Source organism: Mesoplodon bidens (assembly GCF_964165515.1).
Source record: "Mesoplodon bidens genome assembly, contig: HAP1_SCAFFOLD_863, whole genome shotgun sequence".
NCBI lineage: Eukaryota > Metazoa > Chordata > Mammalia > Artiodactyla > Ziphiidae > Mesoplodon > Mesoplodon bidens.
In genome coordinates, this window is record NW_027671256.1 from 51,897 (window position 1) to 69,132 (window position 17,236).

The following is a 17,236-nucleotide window of genomic DNA, read 5'->3' on the forward strand; positions in this document are numbered from 1 at the left end:
CCCGGTCTGGGAGGATCCCACATGCCGCGGAGCGGCTGGGCCCGTGAGCCATGGCTGCTGAGCCTGCGCGTCCGGAGCCTGTGCTCTGCAAGGGGAGAGGCCACAACAGTGAGAGGCCCGCCTACCGCAAAAAAAAAAAAAAAAAAAAAAAATAGAATGAATGAATCTCCAATTTACAGATAAGGAAATGTGGTTCTGAGAGTTGGAGTCACTTTCCCAAAGTCTTACAGGGTTTCTACAGATGTTCCTGATTTTAAATCCTACTGACTTTTGCAACAGCAAGGTACTGTCTAAAGAGATTGAAGTGTCAGACAGCAGGCAGGGCGAGATGACATGCAGGTGTTGAATTCCATCGTGGACACAATCAAACCCAAAAAGGCATATTGATCACACTTTCCCCAGGGAGCCCTGAATTGCCAACAGAACAAGATAACTTGAGAAATCTATTGATCTCCCATTTTTGTTATGCTGTACAGGTGACAAGGATCAATGAAGATTTGTACTCTTCTACACGTGACCTTGCGACCTAAATTTGTATTTCCACCCAGATTCCCAAAACTTTGCAAAATGCACAGCTCCGAGTGCCCACACCTTATTTAACTTAGTGTCACCGTCTGTGACAGCTCTGCTTTCCCAGCTCCTGTCAATTCAGAGAAACGTCTCCCCGTCCTCTCCTGCTTCCTGCACAGGAAGCTAGCACGCCCCACCCAGCTGTCCTCTTACTGAGCGTCTGACACACACATTGGCCCACAGCCCGCAGAGGGGTGGGGCTTCTGTCTCCCGTGGGGGGCTCTTCAGAAGAGATCTGAGGTCTGAGCAGCCCAACACTGCTGAAGCTCTAGCCCTCTCCCGGCCTCTTTCACTGAGCCTGTGCTTTCCTGCCTGCTTTCTCTTTCTTTTCCGGCTCAGCTTGGGACAGAAGATCATTCCAGAGGAGGCTCAGGTCTTGGATTTTAACGGCAGTGATGGAGAAACATGAGAATGTTTCCTGGATCTACCAAAAGGAACTGGAAGATCCATTCAAGAAATATCTGAACAACACTGATGACTACCTAGCTTTGCTCTGCGGGCCTCCACGCAGCCACCTCTTCCTGCCAGTGTCTGTGGTGTATACTCTGATTTTTGTGGTGGGGGTCGTTGGCAATCTCCTGGTGTGCCTGGTGATTCTTCGGCACCAGACTATGAAGACACCCACCAATTACTACCTCTTCAGCTTGGCTGTCTCCGACCTCCTGGTCCTGCTTCTCGGGATGCCCCTGGAAGTCTATGAGATGTGGCGCAACTACCCCTTCCTTTTGGGGCCCGTGGGCTGCTACTTCAAGATGGCCCTCTTTGAGACGGTGTGCTTCGCCTCCATCCTCAGCATCACCACGGTCAGCGTGGAGCGATACGTGGCCATCCTCCACCCGTTCCGCGCCAAGCTGGAGAGCACCCGGCGGCGGGCCCTCCAAATCCTCGGCATCGTTTGGGGCTTCTCTGTTCTCTTCTCTCTGCCCAACACCAGCATCCACGGCATCAAGCTCTGCTACTTCCCCAATGGGTCCTTCGTCCCGGGCTCTGCCACCTGTACGATCATTAAGCCCATGTGGATCTACAGTTTCATTATCCAGGTCACCTCCTTCCTCTTCTACATCCTCCCCATGATGGTCATCAGTGTCCTCTAGTACCTCATGGGGCTCAAAGTGAGTATCCAAGCTGGCTGCAACCGTTATGGCAGCATCCCTTCTTTTTTCTCTTACTCAAAGTTCGGAGAAACAATTAGAACTGGAGAAGTTCAGAATTGGAAGGGAGCATAGAGAAAAATAGGATGAGCTCAGAGGGGAAACTCGGAAGCTAAAGGACTGGATTCAAATTGGACAAAGAGTAACCACAACTATAACTCATTTCCTTTAACTCACCTTCCATTGTTCTCCCCTCTATACCTGTGGTTCTCAAACCCAGGTGTTCCTACAAATCACCTGGAAACCTCACTATGGGTACCCATGGGCAGGTCGCTCCCTCCAGGAAAATCTGATTCAGTAGGTCTGAGGTTGAGCCTCATTTTAAATAGCACAAGGCAGCTGCCCATGGAGAGACTGTTTCACACCCTGCTGTCTCTTTCCTGCGCTCACCTGCTTTGCCTGCATTGAAATTTTCCTCTGCACCAACTTGGTCTGAGTGTAAAATAAACTATCCCTGCCTATTTTATACTCCAAGACAGACAGAGTTTTAAAGTCAGACCCTTCTTTGTGGTTGCTTTGATCCTTTGCTTGAAATATCAGATTAAAATGTAAAAATATGGCCTAAGTGAGATCAACCTGGACTTCTTTTCAACAGGTGGAGACTGAGGGACGAGGAATTAAACAGAATACATAAAATAGATTAGAAGACAGTGTGAATAAGAGATAGCTGGAATTAATAGAATATTATTACTTAGTTTGCAACATTTTATAATTAGAGCTTTCTCTCCTGTGCTCATCATGGTAAACCGATTTCTTTCTTTTCTCTTTCTTTCTTTCTCTTTCTTGCCTTTCTTTCTCTCTGTCTCTCTCTCTCTCTTCCTTCCTTCCTTTCTTCTTTCTTTCCTTTCTTTTTCTTTTTTCCTGCATCTGAATTGTCTGAAACTGTTGTTTTGCTTTTGATGAAGGTAGGAGTGAGTCTATATGATTCCTTTCCTGGTATATTCTGCAGCCAAATTCATAGAGATGAAATCTAATGATGACAATTTTATACCCATTTAATAGGTAGGCTGTGTAGGAAATAGTCATGAGACCACTCAGACTCCCAGGTCTGAAGCTCACATATAATATGCCTTTAGGTAAAGCCCCTTAATTCTTTCCTGGAGTTAGGTTTTACATTTATAAAATGAAAAGCTTACATCAGATCATCCCTAAGGCTCCTGATAGCTCTAACAGCCTGTGATTCCTTAAAAAAAAAAAGGAAAGGAAAATCTGTGAGTGGGAGCAATGTGAATTATAAATGAAAGGAAAACAAAGCAGACATCACATTCACATCATATGTACCAAGATGGCTCTGATACCCTGTATTATGTGATAATTAATATACTCCCATCTCAGTGCATCTCTGAGAAAGGTGTGTGTCAGAAACGAGTGCTCCACAGATGGTCCTTTCAAATAAATACTGTGCCTAAGCAGAGTGGCAATGTCTAAGGAGAAAGAATAGATTTTAAGTACAACAGATGTCTGGACACAGGAGTAAATCTAATCAGGCAGAGTTATGCCAGTCTCCTGGAGGGCTGGCTCCTATAATTCCCAGAGACAAGTGTCAACCCAGACTAGTTTACAGTCATCGTGTCTTTAGAAAGCCCTGTGTATCCAACTGTGGCGGAAAGGACTTCTGCAGGATTCCAAATATCATGAGCCCTATGAGAAATATCCATCCCAAATTTATCAATACCATCTCTTCAAACAGCAAACAATCACTTGCCTTGGATCAATTTAGAGGAGATATTTAACTGTGAATAGGAAACATGTTTCCTCCTCCAAGCAATTAATTTAAGTGTCACTTTGTTTTGTTGTCATGAATCTACAGCTACCTTGTATCAGGAGCTCAGTGACAGCTCAGACAACAGCTTAGAAACCACCCTAGTTTGCTTTGTGTGTGTAGTGCAACTTATAGCATCCTATTTTCAGGAAGGATGAGGTGTTACCCAGAGGACACCAGGAAAGGAACTATTGCTTAGAATGTCACTGCTATAGTAACATTTAATTTAAAGACCTCTAGACTAGGAATCAGAAGTAGGCCTTAGTCTGTGGCATTGGTCTCAAGACCTTTGCACCTTCTGCTCTAGTTTTGCCAGAAATGTTCCTTCTGTCTACTACCACAATTGTTTTTGCCTTTCTAACTCCCACTGATCCTTTAAATCATACTTCACTCACACTTCCTCCAGGAAGCTCTCCCTGATTCCCTAACTACCTGGTCCCTCTCTAGGTGCTCATGATTCTTAGCAATTTCCCATCATTGCATTTATCACAATTTATAATTCTATATTTGTGGGTTCCTTAACTTCTTCCTCTCCAACTCGACTGTAAGCTCAATGAATGAGTGAATGAGGCTAAATTATTTCCTTTATTGCTGGACTTCAGCTTCTCTACCTTCAAAATGGGAGACTTGGAAACATTGTCTCAAAAAGCCTTTTTGAGCTAAAAGATTTTTGAAGAGATTCAATCAATTCTGAGGAGTACTGATTCTCATGGCAAGTCGAAAGTTATGAATGACTGTGGGCCCCATTGCCTTCAGAAGGCAGAAAACCAAGACTGATGTAATCCCAGGACCAGGGAAGAAGGAGGGGAGCAATATGTATGCTCAAAGCTGAGCAAGCAGAGCTGCTTCATCGTTACAGGACACAAGTGTCCACCGAGCTGCTCTCCAGGGTTCGAACATAATGGAGTTGGGAAACAGGCAATCCCAGGGCAAGTTCCTTCCCACCTGGGAAGCTCTCACTTAGTCCTTTTATCTCCCACATGCAGCATTAAAGCTTGAGCCGAAGCGGATGGATTATGAATTGTAGCAGAATTCAGCCAGGACAAACAGGGTTGGACTGATTTTTTTTTAAATAAACAGATTTTGTTCAGATTCTAGAGATATTTACACAAAAGCTATGATTATATCTTGGCATCCTAAAGCTATATAAATGAATCACAATCTATATAAATGAACAGCTGGTGAAATGATTTTAAGCAGTATAAACAACTGATCAGGATTATACATCAATCTGAATGATAATCAACCTCACGTCTCCCCTTCACCTTTTATCTTACGTAAAAATAACTAAAAGGAGTGAGGTAGGAAGAGTTCTGAACTTCCTATAGAGTGATGACCATTTTCCTCTCCTATTTCTGTAAGTTGACTTTTAAAGTGTTTAGGGGTGGGTGAGAATAATTAATGGATAAATATCTACTCTACCAAATATCTGAAGAGAAATGAAATTATTCAACAAGAAATAAAGCAGCATTTAATGTTGGCTAGACAAACGGTTTGGATTCTATTCTACTATGTCAACCCCTTCAAATTCTGCTGGAACAATGTATAATATGCATAAATATTCTGTTTCTGACTCTTCTTCTAGTTGGCTAGTTGTGTCACTGTGACCTAAGGAAGCTCAAATGTGATGATTAATAGACTCATAATTTTTCTTTTCAGGACAAACTAAGCTGTACAAGAAGCTTGTTCATATAAAGATTGTGTGCACCATTTGCTTGCTGTTTGATTTAAGGAAATTTTTCCCTGGGGTGGAGAAATCCCCAGTGAGAATTGTTAGAGCCACCGAAGAAGTGACTAACAGATCTTAAAACTCTTTCTTTGTTCTTGATTATGGACTGGAATCAAATAATGGAATAACTATCTTGTAATAAGGACAAACTTTTTTAAATGGTATGAAATCATTAGAACATAATTGAAGATGCGTTAGGAAGATGTGCAGTTTGATGCATTGCTCTAACCTTCAACACCAGTGGTTTTCTTCTCAGTGTATCTGGATGCTTCTTTGCATCAGCACGAGTACAGCTTGTGGTGAATGGTACCATGAGAAGGAGAATTACTAGAAGGGACTCAGTAATACACATGAGTGGGCCTACAGCTATAAATAAATATTTCATAAAAATGCCTTTCAAGTAAACCCAGGACAATAATCAGAATCACAATATATGAAACTTTTTTTTTTTTTTGGCCATGCTGTGCAGCTTGCAGGATCTCAGTCCCCTACCCAGGGAATGAACCCGGGCCATGGCAGTGAAAGCCCGGAATCCTAACCACTAGGCCACCAGGGAACTCCCAGAATCACAATCTATAACTTACTGAGTATCATGTGCCAGACATTGAGTTAAGAACTATACCTGCATTATTTTGTTTTACTATTATATTAATAACATCACCTTTAGTTCGCTCCCATTTATTCCTAATAACTGCACAATATTTTCCCCTATTTCGTTCAAGTTCTAGGTGACTCCAAAGGGTCAAATCTCACAGAACTTTAATCCCTCACTTTCTGAAGACACAGGTATATGTAGAGAACACCAATATATCCAAGAGACAGATGGCCAGTTTTGTTAATCATCCACATGGATACTTCAGGGCAGTGCAATGCTGAAAGCAACCTGACTTCTAGGAGCCTACATGTTTGTTAGAGACAGGATACTGATCTGTTGAACTTTGGAGGCAACTATTAATGATCTTTTCTTCCAAGTCTTATTTAATTTTAAATACCTTCTCTAAAATATTCTGTAGGGACTTCCCTGGTGGCACAGTGGTTAAGAATCCACCTGCCAATGCAGGGGACATGGGTTCGAGCCCTGGTCTGGGAAGATTCCACATGCCATGGAGCAACTAAGCCCGCGAGCCATAGCCACTGAGCATGTGTGCCACAACTACTGAAGCCCACGCACCTAGAGCCCGTGCTCGGCAACAAGAGAAGCCACTGCAATGAGAAGCCCATGCACTGCAACAAAGAGTAGCCCCCGCTCGCCACAACTAGAGAAAAGCCTACATGCAACAATGAAGACTCAATGCAGCCAAAAAGAATAAAATAAATAAATAAATTTATTAAAAATAAATAAATTAATTAAATATTCTGTAAAAATGCCATCTAGCCCAGGAAGCTCACTGCATCTTAGAGCATTCTGTTCCACTGTTGCACATAACCACACTAATTTCTTCTCTATCTTGAATCAAAATATGTCTCCCTATAATTCAATAAATTGATCCCAATCTACACTGAGACTATATAAAACAGGTTGAATTTTCCTTCCACTGATGGTCTTAGTTTGTCAAGACTTACTACATTGCTAATGAGGGAACTCCAACTCAATCTGACAAAATATGAAAGAGAGCATAGACCTGAAAAATCCAGAGGGAGAGCTGGCTCTTGGGGAAGATTAATCCAGTAAGACACACAATGTCAGCAAGGACTAACTTTATTTCTGTTTCTTTGATCTTCTTTCTATGGTATTGGTTTCAACCTCCAAATCTGCATAGCAGTCCACTGGTGGCTCTAAGCACATTCCTTATGGTGAGGAAAAAAACAAAAAGCTCCCTCTGGTAGTTCCACTAAAAGAGAAATGAAACTTTCATTCCTAAATGTATAAGCAAATATCTGAAATCTCATTGGTCTCAATTATCCAATCACTGTGACTGAAGGATAGCAGCTAAGTTATCCAGGGACTAAACCTGTATCTGGAGGTGGGATCATTCCCACCCAAATTAATGACTATGAAATGGAGAAGGAGTAAATCAACTAGGAAAATCAGGGCACGATTGGTAAGAGAAGGGGAGAATAAATGCTGGAGAGCCAATCGGCAAATATATACTATATTATCTTCTAGATATATGATGGTAGTTTATCATGAGACCTTAAAGCTTTTTTTATCTGGCTGACTATCACCACAAATTAGAAACATATGAATTAAAGAGAAAAAATTCACAACTAGATGAATGATGTAGATCTTCAGTGGTAAGTGAGTTCAGAGAAAGGGGAGGACAATGGGCTACAGTGGCCACAAAAGTCTTCCAGGAGTAGGTGGGACTTGAACTGGGCAAGAGAGATTGCATGTACAGGAAATGTTAATATTTGAAATTTTCAGATGCTACTTTAAGGATCACCATATCTTCCAACAAGGAAGAGTATATTTTAACATCTAAACTCAGAAACACATATACCCTTATGGGTAATATTTGTAAAGCAGAGTTTCCCAAATTGTGCTTCTCAAGATGGTACCAGGTGTTCCACTGAAATGCGTTGGGAAGGGTATTGTTTAGTCAAAGAAGCACTATCCCCTTTGAGGGTGGGAGATGTGGGATGTGCAAGGTAGGGGTGGAGGAAAGGTGATACATTGTCCCCCATGGAAATGTGTAAAGTCCATTAGCATTTTAAGGCTCTGAGATGACCCAAAATAAAGACTATAAACTTCATGAAGCAGCAATAATACCTGTTTTTGTTTTCTACTGCCTACCCACCGCAAGGCAGAGGGATGTCATTCTTTTTTTTTTTTTTTTTTTTTTTTTTGTGGTATGCGGCCCTCTCACTGTTGTGGTCTATCCCGTTGCGGAGCACAGGCTCCGGACGCGCAGGCCCAGGGGCCATGGCTCACGGGCCCAGCCACTCCGCAGCATGTGGGATCTTCCCGGACCCGGGGCACGAACCCGTGTCCCCTGCATCAGCAGGCGGACTCTCAACCACTGCGCCACCAGGGGAGCCCCGAGGGATGTCATTCTAATAGATGTCTAATAATTATTAAATAAATGAATGGATGAATGAAAAAGCCTATCTAACATTTTTTAACTTCAGAATTTCTTATTTTTCATGGAATATCTATTAATATGCTACAAAACTAGGGTTCTACAGAGTAGCATAGGATAAATGGTTGCCTGGAATTTGGCCACAACCATCTATCCAGTTGAGTTAGGTGACCTTGATCCAACTCCACCTCCAACTTATTGTTAAACATATTCTTACATGTTAACAAATTCTTACATTTCTTTAAGTCCAGTTTTTTGTCTGCAAAATGAGTGTTAGAGTCACACTTCTCAGATCTTAATGGGAGGGAAAAATGTTTCCCTTTCTTTATATCTCTTTGCATTTCTCTTGCAGCTGAAGAAAGACCAACCCCTTGAAGCAGATGAAGTAACTGCAAATATTCAAAGACCATCCAGAAAATCAGTCACTAAAATGCTGTGTAAGTCCTCCATTTTGTATTTTGCTTGTTTGTTAAAGTAAAGGAGTTATATTTGGTATTGATCAAGTACTGCTGGGATCTGGATCAAAATTCTTCTGAAGCACAGTGTCATGTTCTGATCTTCCATGGCTTACTCAAGCACCTAGGACCTGTCTATTTTGTTCTATTTTCGTTTTTTTTTTTTTTTTTTTCTTTTTTTTTTTTTGCGGTACGTGGGCCTCTCTCTGTTGTGGCCTCTCCCATTGCAGAGCACAGGCTCCGGACGCGCAGGCTCAGCAGCCATGGCTCACGGGCCCAGCCGCTCCGCGGCATGTGGGATCTTCCCAGACCGGGGCACGAACCCGTGTCCGCTGCATCTGCAGGCGGACTCTCAACCACTGCGCCACCAGGGAAGCCCTCTATTTTGGTTTTTAAACCTCAGAATAGCACTCTAAATCGCAACCATTGTAATACACTCTGTTCAATGCTTAGTAAATCATATCCACTCTAAGAGCCTTTAAGTATCTCTTTTCCCCCCTAAAATGAGCAGGTGGTTCTTAACCGATTTTGTGTTATGGGTTTCTTTAAAAATATTGTGGAAACAGTGAATTCTCTGCTCAGAAAGTGTACAAACAAACATACATCAAATGGTTTACAATCCATTTCAGGGGGATCCTGAACCCCCTGATACCCAAGTTTGGACTCCGTGGGATCTTTTACTTCCAGGATAAGGACTTCTGGCTAAGAATCCTTCTAAGTAGTCATTCCTGCTATGACATTGTATGATTTTATATAAATGGTGCACTCTTTTATGTAGATAAGATATTTTAAAACACATCCAGGCACTGATCCACACTCTCCCAAAAGAATGTTATAAAAATATATGATCCAACTGGTCTAATGAGATACCAATCAATTAGAGAAAGGAGGTTTATAATATACTTTCCAAGTCACAGCGTGAAAGTTGGAAGAAACAAATCCTCCAGGCGAATATGCATATGAAACACTCACTGTAACTACGTGATGTCTATGAACCAAACAAACAAACAAACAAACAAACAAACCCAGAAACCTCTGAGGTCACTGTATGTCTTTTCAACTCTACTAATCACCTTCTTGAAATTTTTTAGCCCCTGTTAGCACCTGACTTTCCCTACTAAGAAATCTAGTGTCTTCACTATTTCTCCCCAATTCTCTTTGATCATAATCTCTCAGATCATAATCTCTCACAAAAGGACATGAAGTGTACTCACATTATAGTTACAATGATAAAATATACTGTGAACTATTTGCCTTTGGGGACAGAGAGTTTAATTATAACACGAATTAAATTTTTAACTAGAGGGAATTGTAGGCAGTAGTAAGCAGATTAGGGACTTCTTCTTGGGAGGTAAATTCAGAAGAATCTTCCTGATATTCCTGAAACCACATCATGCAGGCAGACAACTTACTCTGAGTATTTTAATGCCAACAGGAAACATATGTACTATTTACTATGCAAAACATCAAATGTGCTCTTGAGTACAGAGAATTGTAAAATGAACACCAAAATACCCATCACCCAGCTTTAAAAGTTATCAGCTCATAGCTCATCTTGTTTCCTCTATATCCCTGTCTCTCCTTTAGCCCCTACTAGATTATTTTGAGGTAAATCTCAAGCCTCGAAAGGAAAGGAAAGTATTTTACAAATTCAGGGGAGAAAAAAACATACATGTTTATTTTTCTGGAGAATAAATGCCCCTTAGAGAAACTATGGTAGCACCAATCTCTGTCTTGGGAGCTGAAAATAAGAAACTGGAAGGTGCAACTTCCTGTAAATCTGTAATCATTTCAACATAAATGTAAAAACAAACATAAAGGAAGTGGAAGGAATTCCGTGCTCTAGCAATTTATAATATAATAGACACATCCCCATTCCAGTCCTAAGATGCTTGTATTATGCTCATGGTTGTTCGACCTTTCTCTTTCCCTTGGTGACTTACAGAATTTTAAATGATTAAAATCATAGAAACTTCTGATTTTTTTCTAGAAAAACAAGATAAATTCATACTATACTTCATAGTTTGTTATTAATCTATAACTTTAAAGAACACCAAATTGCTTGAACACAATCATTTTACTTATATATCCAGTTTATGTGATTCCAACAGTCTACTTGCAACATAATTTATTTTCCACAATAGAATGTTTTCAGAACTTTGAATACATTCAATACTATTCTAAATATCCTGAAGGAAACTTACATTACACAAGAAATCGTTTACAACCATATGGACAACTGATTCGCAATCCTATAAACTTCATTCTTATGTTTACATACTCTATGTAGAGTCTCTTTAGGATCTAGTTGGACTTTAGCAATTATAACTTAACAAAGATGGAGGGGAAATGCTAGAAGGAATGGATGAACTCAGTGTGGGCACTGTATACCTATTCTCGCTTTGACTGCCATTAATTCTCCCCTTCATCATCCTTTTCCAGTTGCCTTGGTCTTAGTGTTTGCTATCTGTTGGGCCCCATTCCACATTGATTGGCTCTTCTTCAGCTTTGTGGAGGAGTGGACTGAATCCCTGGCTGCTGTGTTCAATCTCATCCATGTGGTATCAGGTAAAATTTAGCTCGTTTGGGTGTATCACAGGTGTCCAGGCAACTGCAGCTTCTTCATCTTGCTTAGAGCAGTAGGTTCTATTTGTATATACCAATTTATCATGGGGATCTGCCATACTGTAATGAAGACACTAGATTTTTATTTTATTTAAGTATTGATTAGGTATGTTACAGGTTCAAAAGAAATACGCCATATTACTATTTGAGACACTACTTTATGAAAGACGTCAACTCTAAGCTTGATGATTACAGCAGGAAAATGGTCAAAGGAATGATTCCTTTGGTTTTCCTTTCAATGGCCATGTGATTTAATTGGTTCTTATTTATTAAACATCCATGTCCCTGAAATCCTGTATTGTCTTCAGCAAGTTTTAGACCCTCATGAAAGTCAGCCAAAGGGTATTCATGGGGCCTCAAGGTCTGCTTTTAGGCTACTTTAATGCTGCTTGTTAAAGACACCACAGAATATGAGAGAGAGTGGTTGAAAGGTTACTAAATCAGGGGATCTGGATTTGTATCTCAATACCACCGTTTATATTCTGAGTGATACGGAGAATATGGATTCCTTCTTGCCAAAGTTTCCTCAACTGTAAGGTGGCAATAATGCCTGCTCTATATACAACACAGGCTGATGGTAAGAAGCAAATAAAATAATTGCTATTGAAGAACTTTTTAAGCTGTAAAATGCTATAGCCTATCTTCTGCAACCATCACAAGTTTGTAAAGTAGATATTATCATCAACATTTTATGGTTAAAAAACAGTTCTACAAAGAAGAAATGACTTGTCCAAAGACACTCAGTTGGCAAATGGTAAAAACAAGGTTCAAGCCTGAGTCACCTAACTTCAAGTTCAGGGTTCTTTCCTCTAAAATGGAGCAAAGAATGGCCACCTGAGTCTTTCTTTCTCAGTCAGTGTAACTATTAGTCTTAGGGTCACACCGCTTCTATCCCTCTACCTCTGCTAGTCACTGGATGGTTCTATGGGCTCTTTATCAAAGACATCATTAAGGAAGAAAGATAAGATCAATTTATGCAAGTTAAGCTCCAGATGTGCACAGAACAAAAACAATAGCATTCATATGCATACTGAATACCATATATATTATCTATTTTCTACAACCATCTTTTTTATTTGTTATCTATTTTATATATAGTAGTGTATATATTATTTAAACACTCCCATTTTCTCAGACTAACCACAAAGATCAGAGCTATAAACAGTTTTGATTTTTTGTCCAGAATAATAAATAGTTTAACATGGAGGAAAGTCCTAATGTCCAGGTATAAACTGTACACAAGCCCTGCTGAGTACCAAAAAGATGGTTGTAGAGTGGACATTGAATGCTTGTCAAACTGGTGAATCAGGGATTTCTGCACGTTCTGCCTTATTCTTGCACAATAATCATTCTATAGCACACTGGTGCACGCTAAGCCTTCTACTTGCAGCACTCTCTCCTCTCTTCCCCAAGATCTCCTACCCATTTCATGGTCTCTCTAGAGTCCAATCACCCCCATTAAATTTGTCATGACCATTAGAGTTCTTGTGTTTATGCCATTATGTGAATTTCCATAGCATGACTGTTGGTATCTCTTTTCTTAACAGATACTGTTTGGTATCATCCTTTTGTTAATTACTGAAGTTAGGCATAAATCTTGTTCTGCAATATTATTCCAAGTCCTTGGAGAACAAAGTCTAAATCCACTACCTTCCAATGTGTCTCAAAGTCGTATAATGAGTTCAATCAGTATTTCTTTATTGAACAAATTAACAGTCTATAGAAATATTCCCCTCCTACACTCCTCCCTGCCCAATTCTGTCCACAGGGCATATGGCACTCTGAATGTCCTGAACTATATAAATGAGGACAACAATGAATGTGTTGAGGACAGCACCTATCGCTCGTTTTATATTCTTATCCTCAGCCCTTCTGTAGACAGTATCTCACTTTAATCCTCACAATAATCCAGGGAGGTGAGTTAAAAAGGTGTTATCATTCCCATTTTACAGAGAAAAAGAAATTGAACTGCCAGTTCTGTCCAGGGTCACAGAATAAGCAAAGGCCAAGATCAGAAACGAAGTCCTCTGATTCTCAACCTTAGGCTCCCCTTGTGCCTTGAGAAAATAGAATAGAATATGGTAATAAAGGAAAAGTGTATATCAACCAAGAAAATGCCAGTGTGCAAGACATTTGGTGGAGAAAACAAATGGAAAAATACAAATATTCAATAAGGTTGGAAATAAGGTGGGAAGAGCCATCAAGGGGAAAGGCTAGGTAGGGAAAGGACATTGGGGAATACTTCTTTGAAGAGATATTTAGCATTTTAAGGACTCTCAGCAGAGACTATGCCTTGACTGATTTACTATTCCTCCATTACCTGCAGTTTCAAATTATAGATTTAAGCAAAACTCCAATGAGATAAGAAAACATCTCTCTTTCCTCTGATACTTAAGCACCTCTCGTTAATGCTATGGGAACATGTTCTTTGATTAAACGAGTTGGCATCAAAGGAAGTTGCCAAACATCTCAGAGAGATCCCATGCGAGCCTCAATTTTTCCAAGACTCTTTAATCTTTCTGGGTTTGAATCCTAAGTACACAGCTGGTAGATCTGTTCAGAGTATTTTGTATTCTCATTTAGCGTCTTATGTATATTATCACTTCCAAACGAGGCAATCAAAGGGATTCAAGACCTTTGTTAGATACTTATGCTTCTCCCTGTCGTACCTCTCCCCCAGTTTCTCCTTGGCATGTCTCTTAATCCCCTGCATTCCAGGTGTCTTCTTCTACCTGAGCTCAGCTGTCAACCCCATTATCTACAACCTACTCTCTCGCCGTTTCCGAGCAGCATTCCGGAATGTGATCACTCCTTCCTGCAAACAGTGGCACTCCCAGAACCACCCCCAGGGGCCATCTGTGCAGCAGAACATCTTCCTGACAGAATGTCACCTTGTGGAGCTGACTGAAGATGTGGGTCCCCAGTTCCCTTGTCAGCTGTCCATCTGCAGCTCTCATTTCCCCACAGCCCTCTGTACTGGACAGGCACTAAGAAACAAACTCTCAAAGAGTTGACATTCCTCTATGGCTCCACACTAGATGGAGGGACATCCCATAATTTATGCCTTCCTATATGATATTAAGGAGGTAAAATGACCCTTAGAACTTATATATCCAATTCTAGTTTTTCTTTTTTTAACAAATGTGAAAATTGCTACTTAAATCTAGATCTAAAACCCAGAACCTCCTGATTTTTAGTTAGCTTTCCACTATCTTAACTGCTTCATGCCCCTTTATTAGTTCATGAAAAGAACATGACTAACAAAGCATGGCACCTATACTTTGAGTCATTTCCACTATTGGGAATGGTGTGTTCTGTTATTCACACTTTGAATCAGGCTGTCTTTCTTACAACCAGTGGTTCCTGTGAGACACAGAGGGAGACATGGAGAAGCTGTTTATATGATTTGAGGGGTCCATGCCAGTTCTTCCATAGCAAGCTGTTTACCCTACTGCCTCATATTGTGCCATTATAATGTGATTCTTTGGAGTCCTGACGCCTTTGACTTTAAGAGTCCTCCTGATAACACAGGAATGCTCCTCAGAACTATTATTCCCACTGTTCCAATCCCCAAGTCATTCTCAGACATTCCTCACCAGGGGTGGAATTAGATACAATTTCTGAAGAATGGGAAGAGGGAGAAGGCTATGGTGGAAGGTCCAAAGAATCAAACCATACCAAACATAAACTTAGTTGTCTCATAATTTGGTCTAGACTTCGATTTCTAATAACTTACGCCATAAGTAGACAGAGGTATGTCTACTGTCTCAGAACAGAGACAAGTCAAATGGTGACTACTGGTCTCAAACCCATGAGTGCCCCCTACTCAATCCTTCATTACCTCTATAACACTGTCACTCATATAATATGGGTAAAATCTACCTTCCAGACTCACCTTCCATTGTATCATCACAAATACTATATAGTTCCACTCAGATTGAATTACTTGCTCTTATGAAAACACACCCCAGTTTCCCCAGCTGCATATATATGTTTATAGAATACCTTCTATATTTCCATTCTCCATCTGATGAGATCCTACCCATTCTTCAATGTCCAGCTCAAAGTGGTGCCTCTTCCATGAAACCATGCTTGATTTATTCAAATAGAAGTGGTATCTGACTTTTCTATCAGTTTATGTCCCTTAAGCTCTTTCTTCACACTGCTCTGTATTTCCATGATTTATATTCTTGCTTTGCCAGAATGTACATTTGTCAAAGGCATGAAGTAACCTGTGTTCCTTTTTGCTGTTACTGGAATCCTGACAATATATCGATCACAATGGTAGATGTTCAATTAATATGTGATGAGCTGTCTCACATTCTGATGTACTGAGCCAAATAAACAGCTCCAAATGAAACCATGTTAAAGAGCTGAAAGACTAAGATTCTGTTTCTGACAGGGTCATCTGACCTTCAGTTGGCCGTTTAATCAGCCATGATTATAAAGGCATGCCTGCTGTGCCTGCCATGTGAGAAGGCTCTTCTCAGCACCAGGCTTTAGTGATGCTGAAACATGCAAGCTCTAGCTTTTAGTCTCTGAATTTTTGCCAAGTGGAAAGAACCATTCTACTAAAAAATGAGAACATTGGTCTCTGGCATCATTTCCTAACTGAACAGTCATCTTCACAGTGTTCCACTATATTTTTTAAATCTCTTAGCTAATTTTAAGCCAACTTTAATGAATCTGAATTCTTAGTGATGGTTTATGTTGGTGAGCAGAAATTCTCTGGTCATTTAAGAATTAAGTTGAAAAGACTCAACAAAACAAAACCCTCAAAAATGGAGGAGAAATGAGTTTCCTGCTTGCCTATTGAAGGTCTAGTATGATTATTCTCATCAACATCAACTCCAACTGACCAGGGCTAAAAATATTGCTGCTGTAGCTGGGTGGATAGAAAATGAAACAACACTAAAACTGAAGCTGGTAATTTGGTTGCTTCATTAAAACTTTGGTCTCTTTTTTTCTCCTTGTTTATCTTTTTTCTCTTAAACATTTATATCCAAAATATTATCATCAATTCTTTCATTCAACAAATTTTCAGAACCCATTAGGGAATGTGCATGTGGCATCACCTGGCCTTTAAATTATACATATAATAGAAGAAATGATTATTTTTGAAAATCATTACAAAATTAATTGTTTAAATCTAATTGTGAAGTGTGCCACAAAATCCAAATACAAGTACCGTGTGACTATGTAAAAAAGGTGTTTGACCAAGTCAGAGGGCAATAGGTTTAATTAAGCCTAGCCCTAGAAAAGGGAGAAAAAAGTGTTAATTTTGTCTATATAGACATACATACACATGCACATATGTACATATAGGAAGCTTGTATTTAAAAATGAAGATTGAAATATCACAAGTCCTACAGTTAGCTTATATAATAGTTCACACAAAATTAGTAGAATAAAGGGAGAAACTAAAACTAAATTGTTCAATGTTACTCAGTTGAACTCAGTAATGGACCACATCATCTCCTCTTGAATTCCCTGTGATCACTGAATTTTAGAATAATGACAGAAAAGGCCAGATAGTAAACATGATTAATAAAGTATTGGTAATTTAACTTTTCTGCAATGAAATGGTGATTTTGAGCTCTCCAGTCATTCACAAACTTAGTGAACTGAAGCAATGAAATTCACAATGTTGCTTGCCAAATTACTTTGGCCCAAAGAGATAGCAGAGATTATTAATCTGAGACCCATGGACAAGTTTCAGAGGTAGAAGAATCCCCTGAAATCGTATTCATAATTCTTAGTGTGTACTTTATTTTTTTCTTATAGAGAAGGTTTTATAGCTTTGATTAGCACCTCAAAGTAGTCTATGACTTAAATTATTATAATCTTATTCTAAAGGGCCCTTAACAGTCTTACATAAAGGCACTCTCTGAATGTATGAGTTGTAGTTGAATGAAGGCACTGCA

General features: G+C 39.9%; 1 protein-coding gene across 1 annotated transcript; it reads left to right on the forward strand.

The window, feature by feature from the left end:
• Positions 1 to 688: 688 nt before the first annotated feature.
• Positions 689 to 14,326, forward strand: LOC308611659 (neuromedin-U receptor 2-like; the record flags this gene model as incomplete). Its single annotated transcript, XM_081260363.1, is given in 5 exon segments — positions 689 to 1,661; positions 1,665 to 1,682; positions 8,585 to 8,669; positions 11,130 to 11,255; positions 14,031 to 14,326. Coding segments are annotated over 5 exon segments (1,221 nt in total). The 5' UTR covers positions 689 to 965.
• Between the last annotated feature and the right edge of the window lie 2,910 nt (positions 14,327 to 17,236).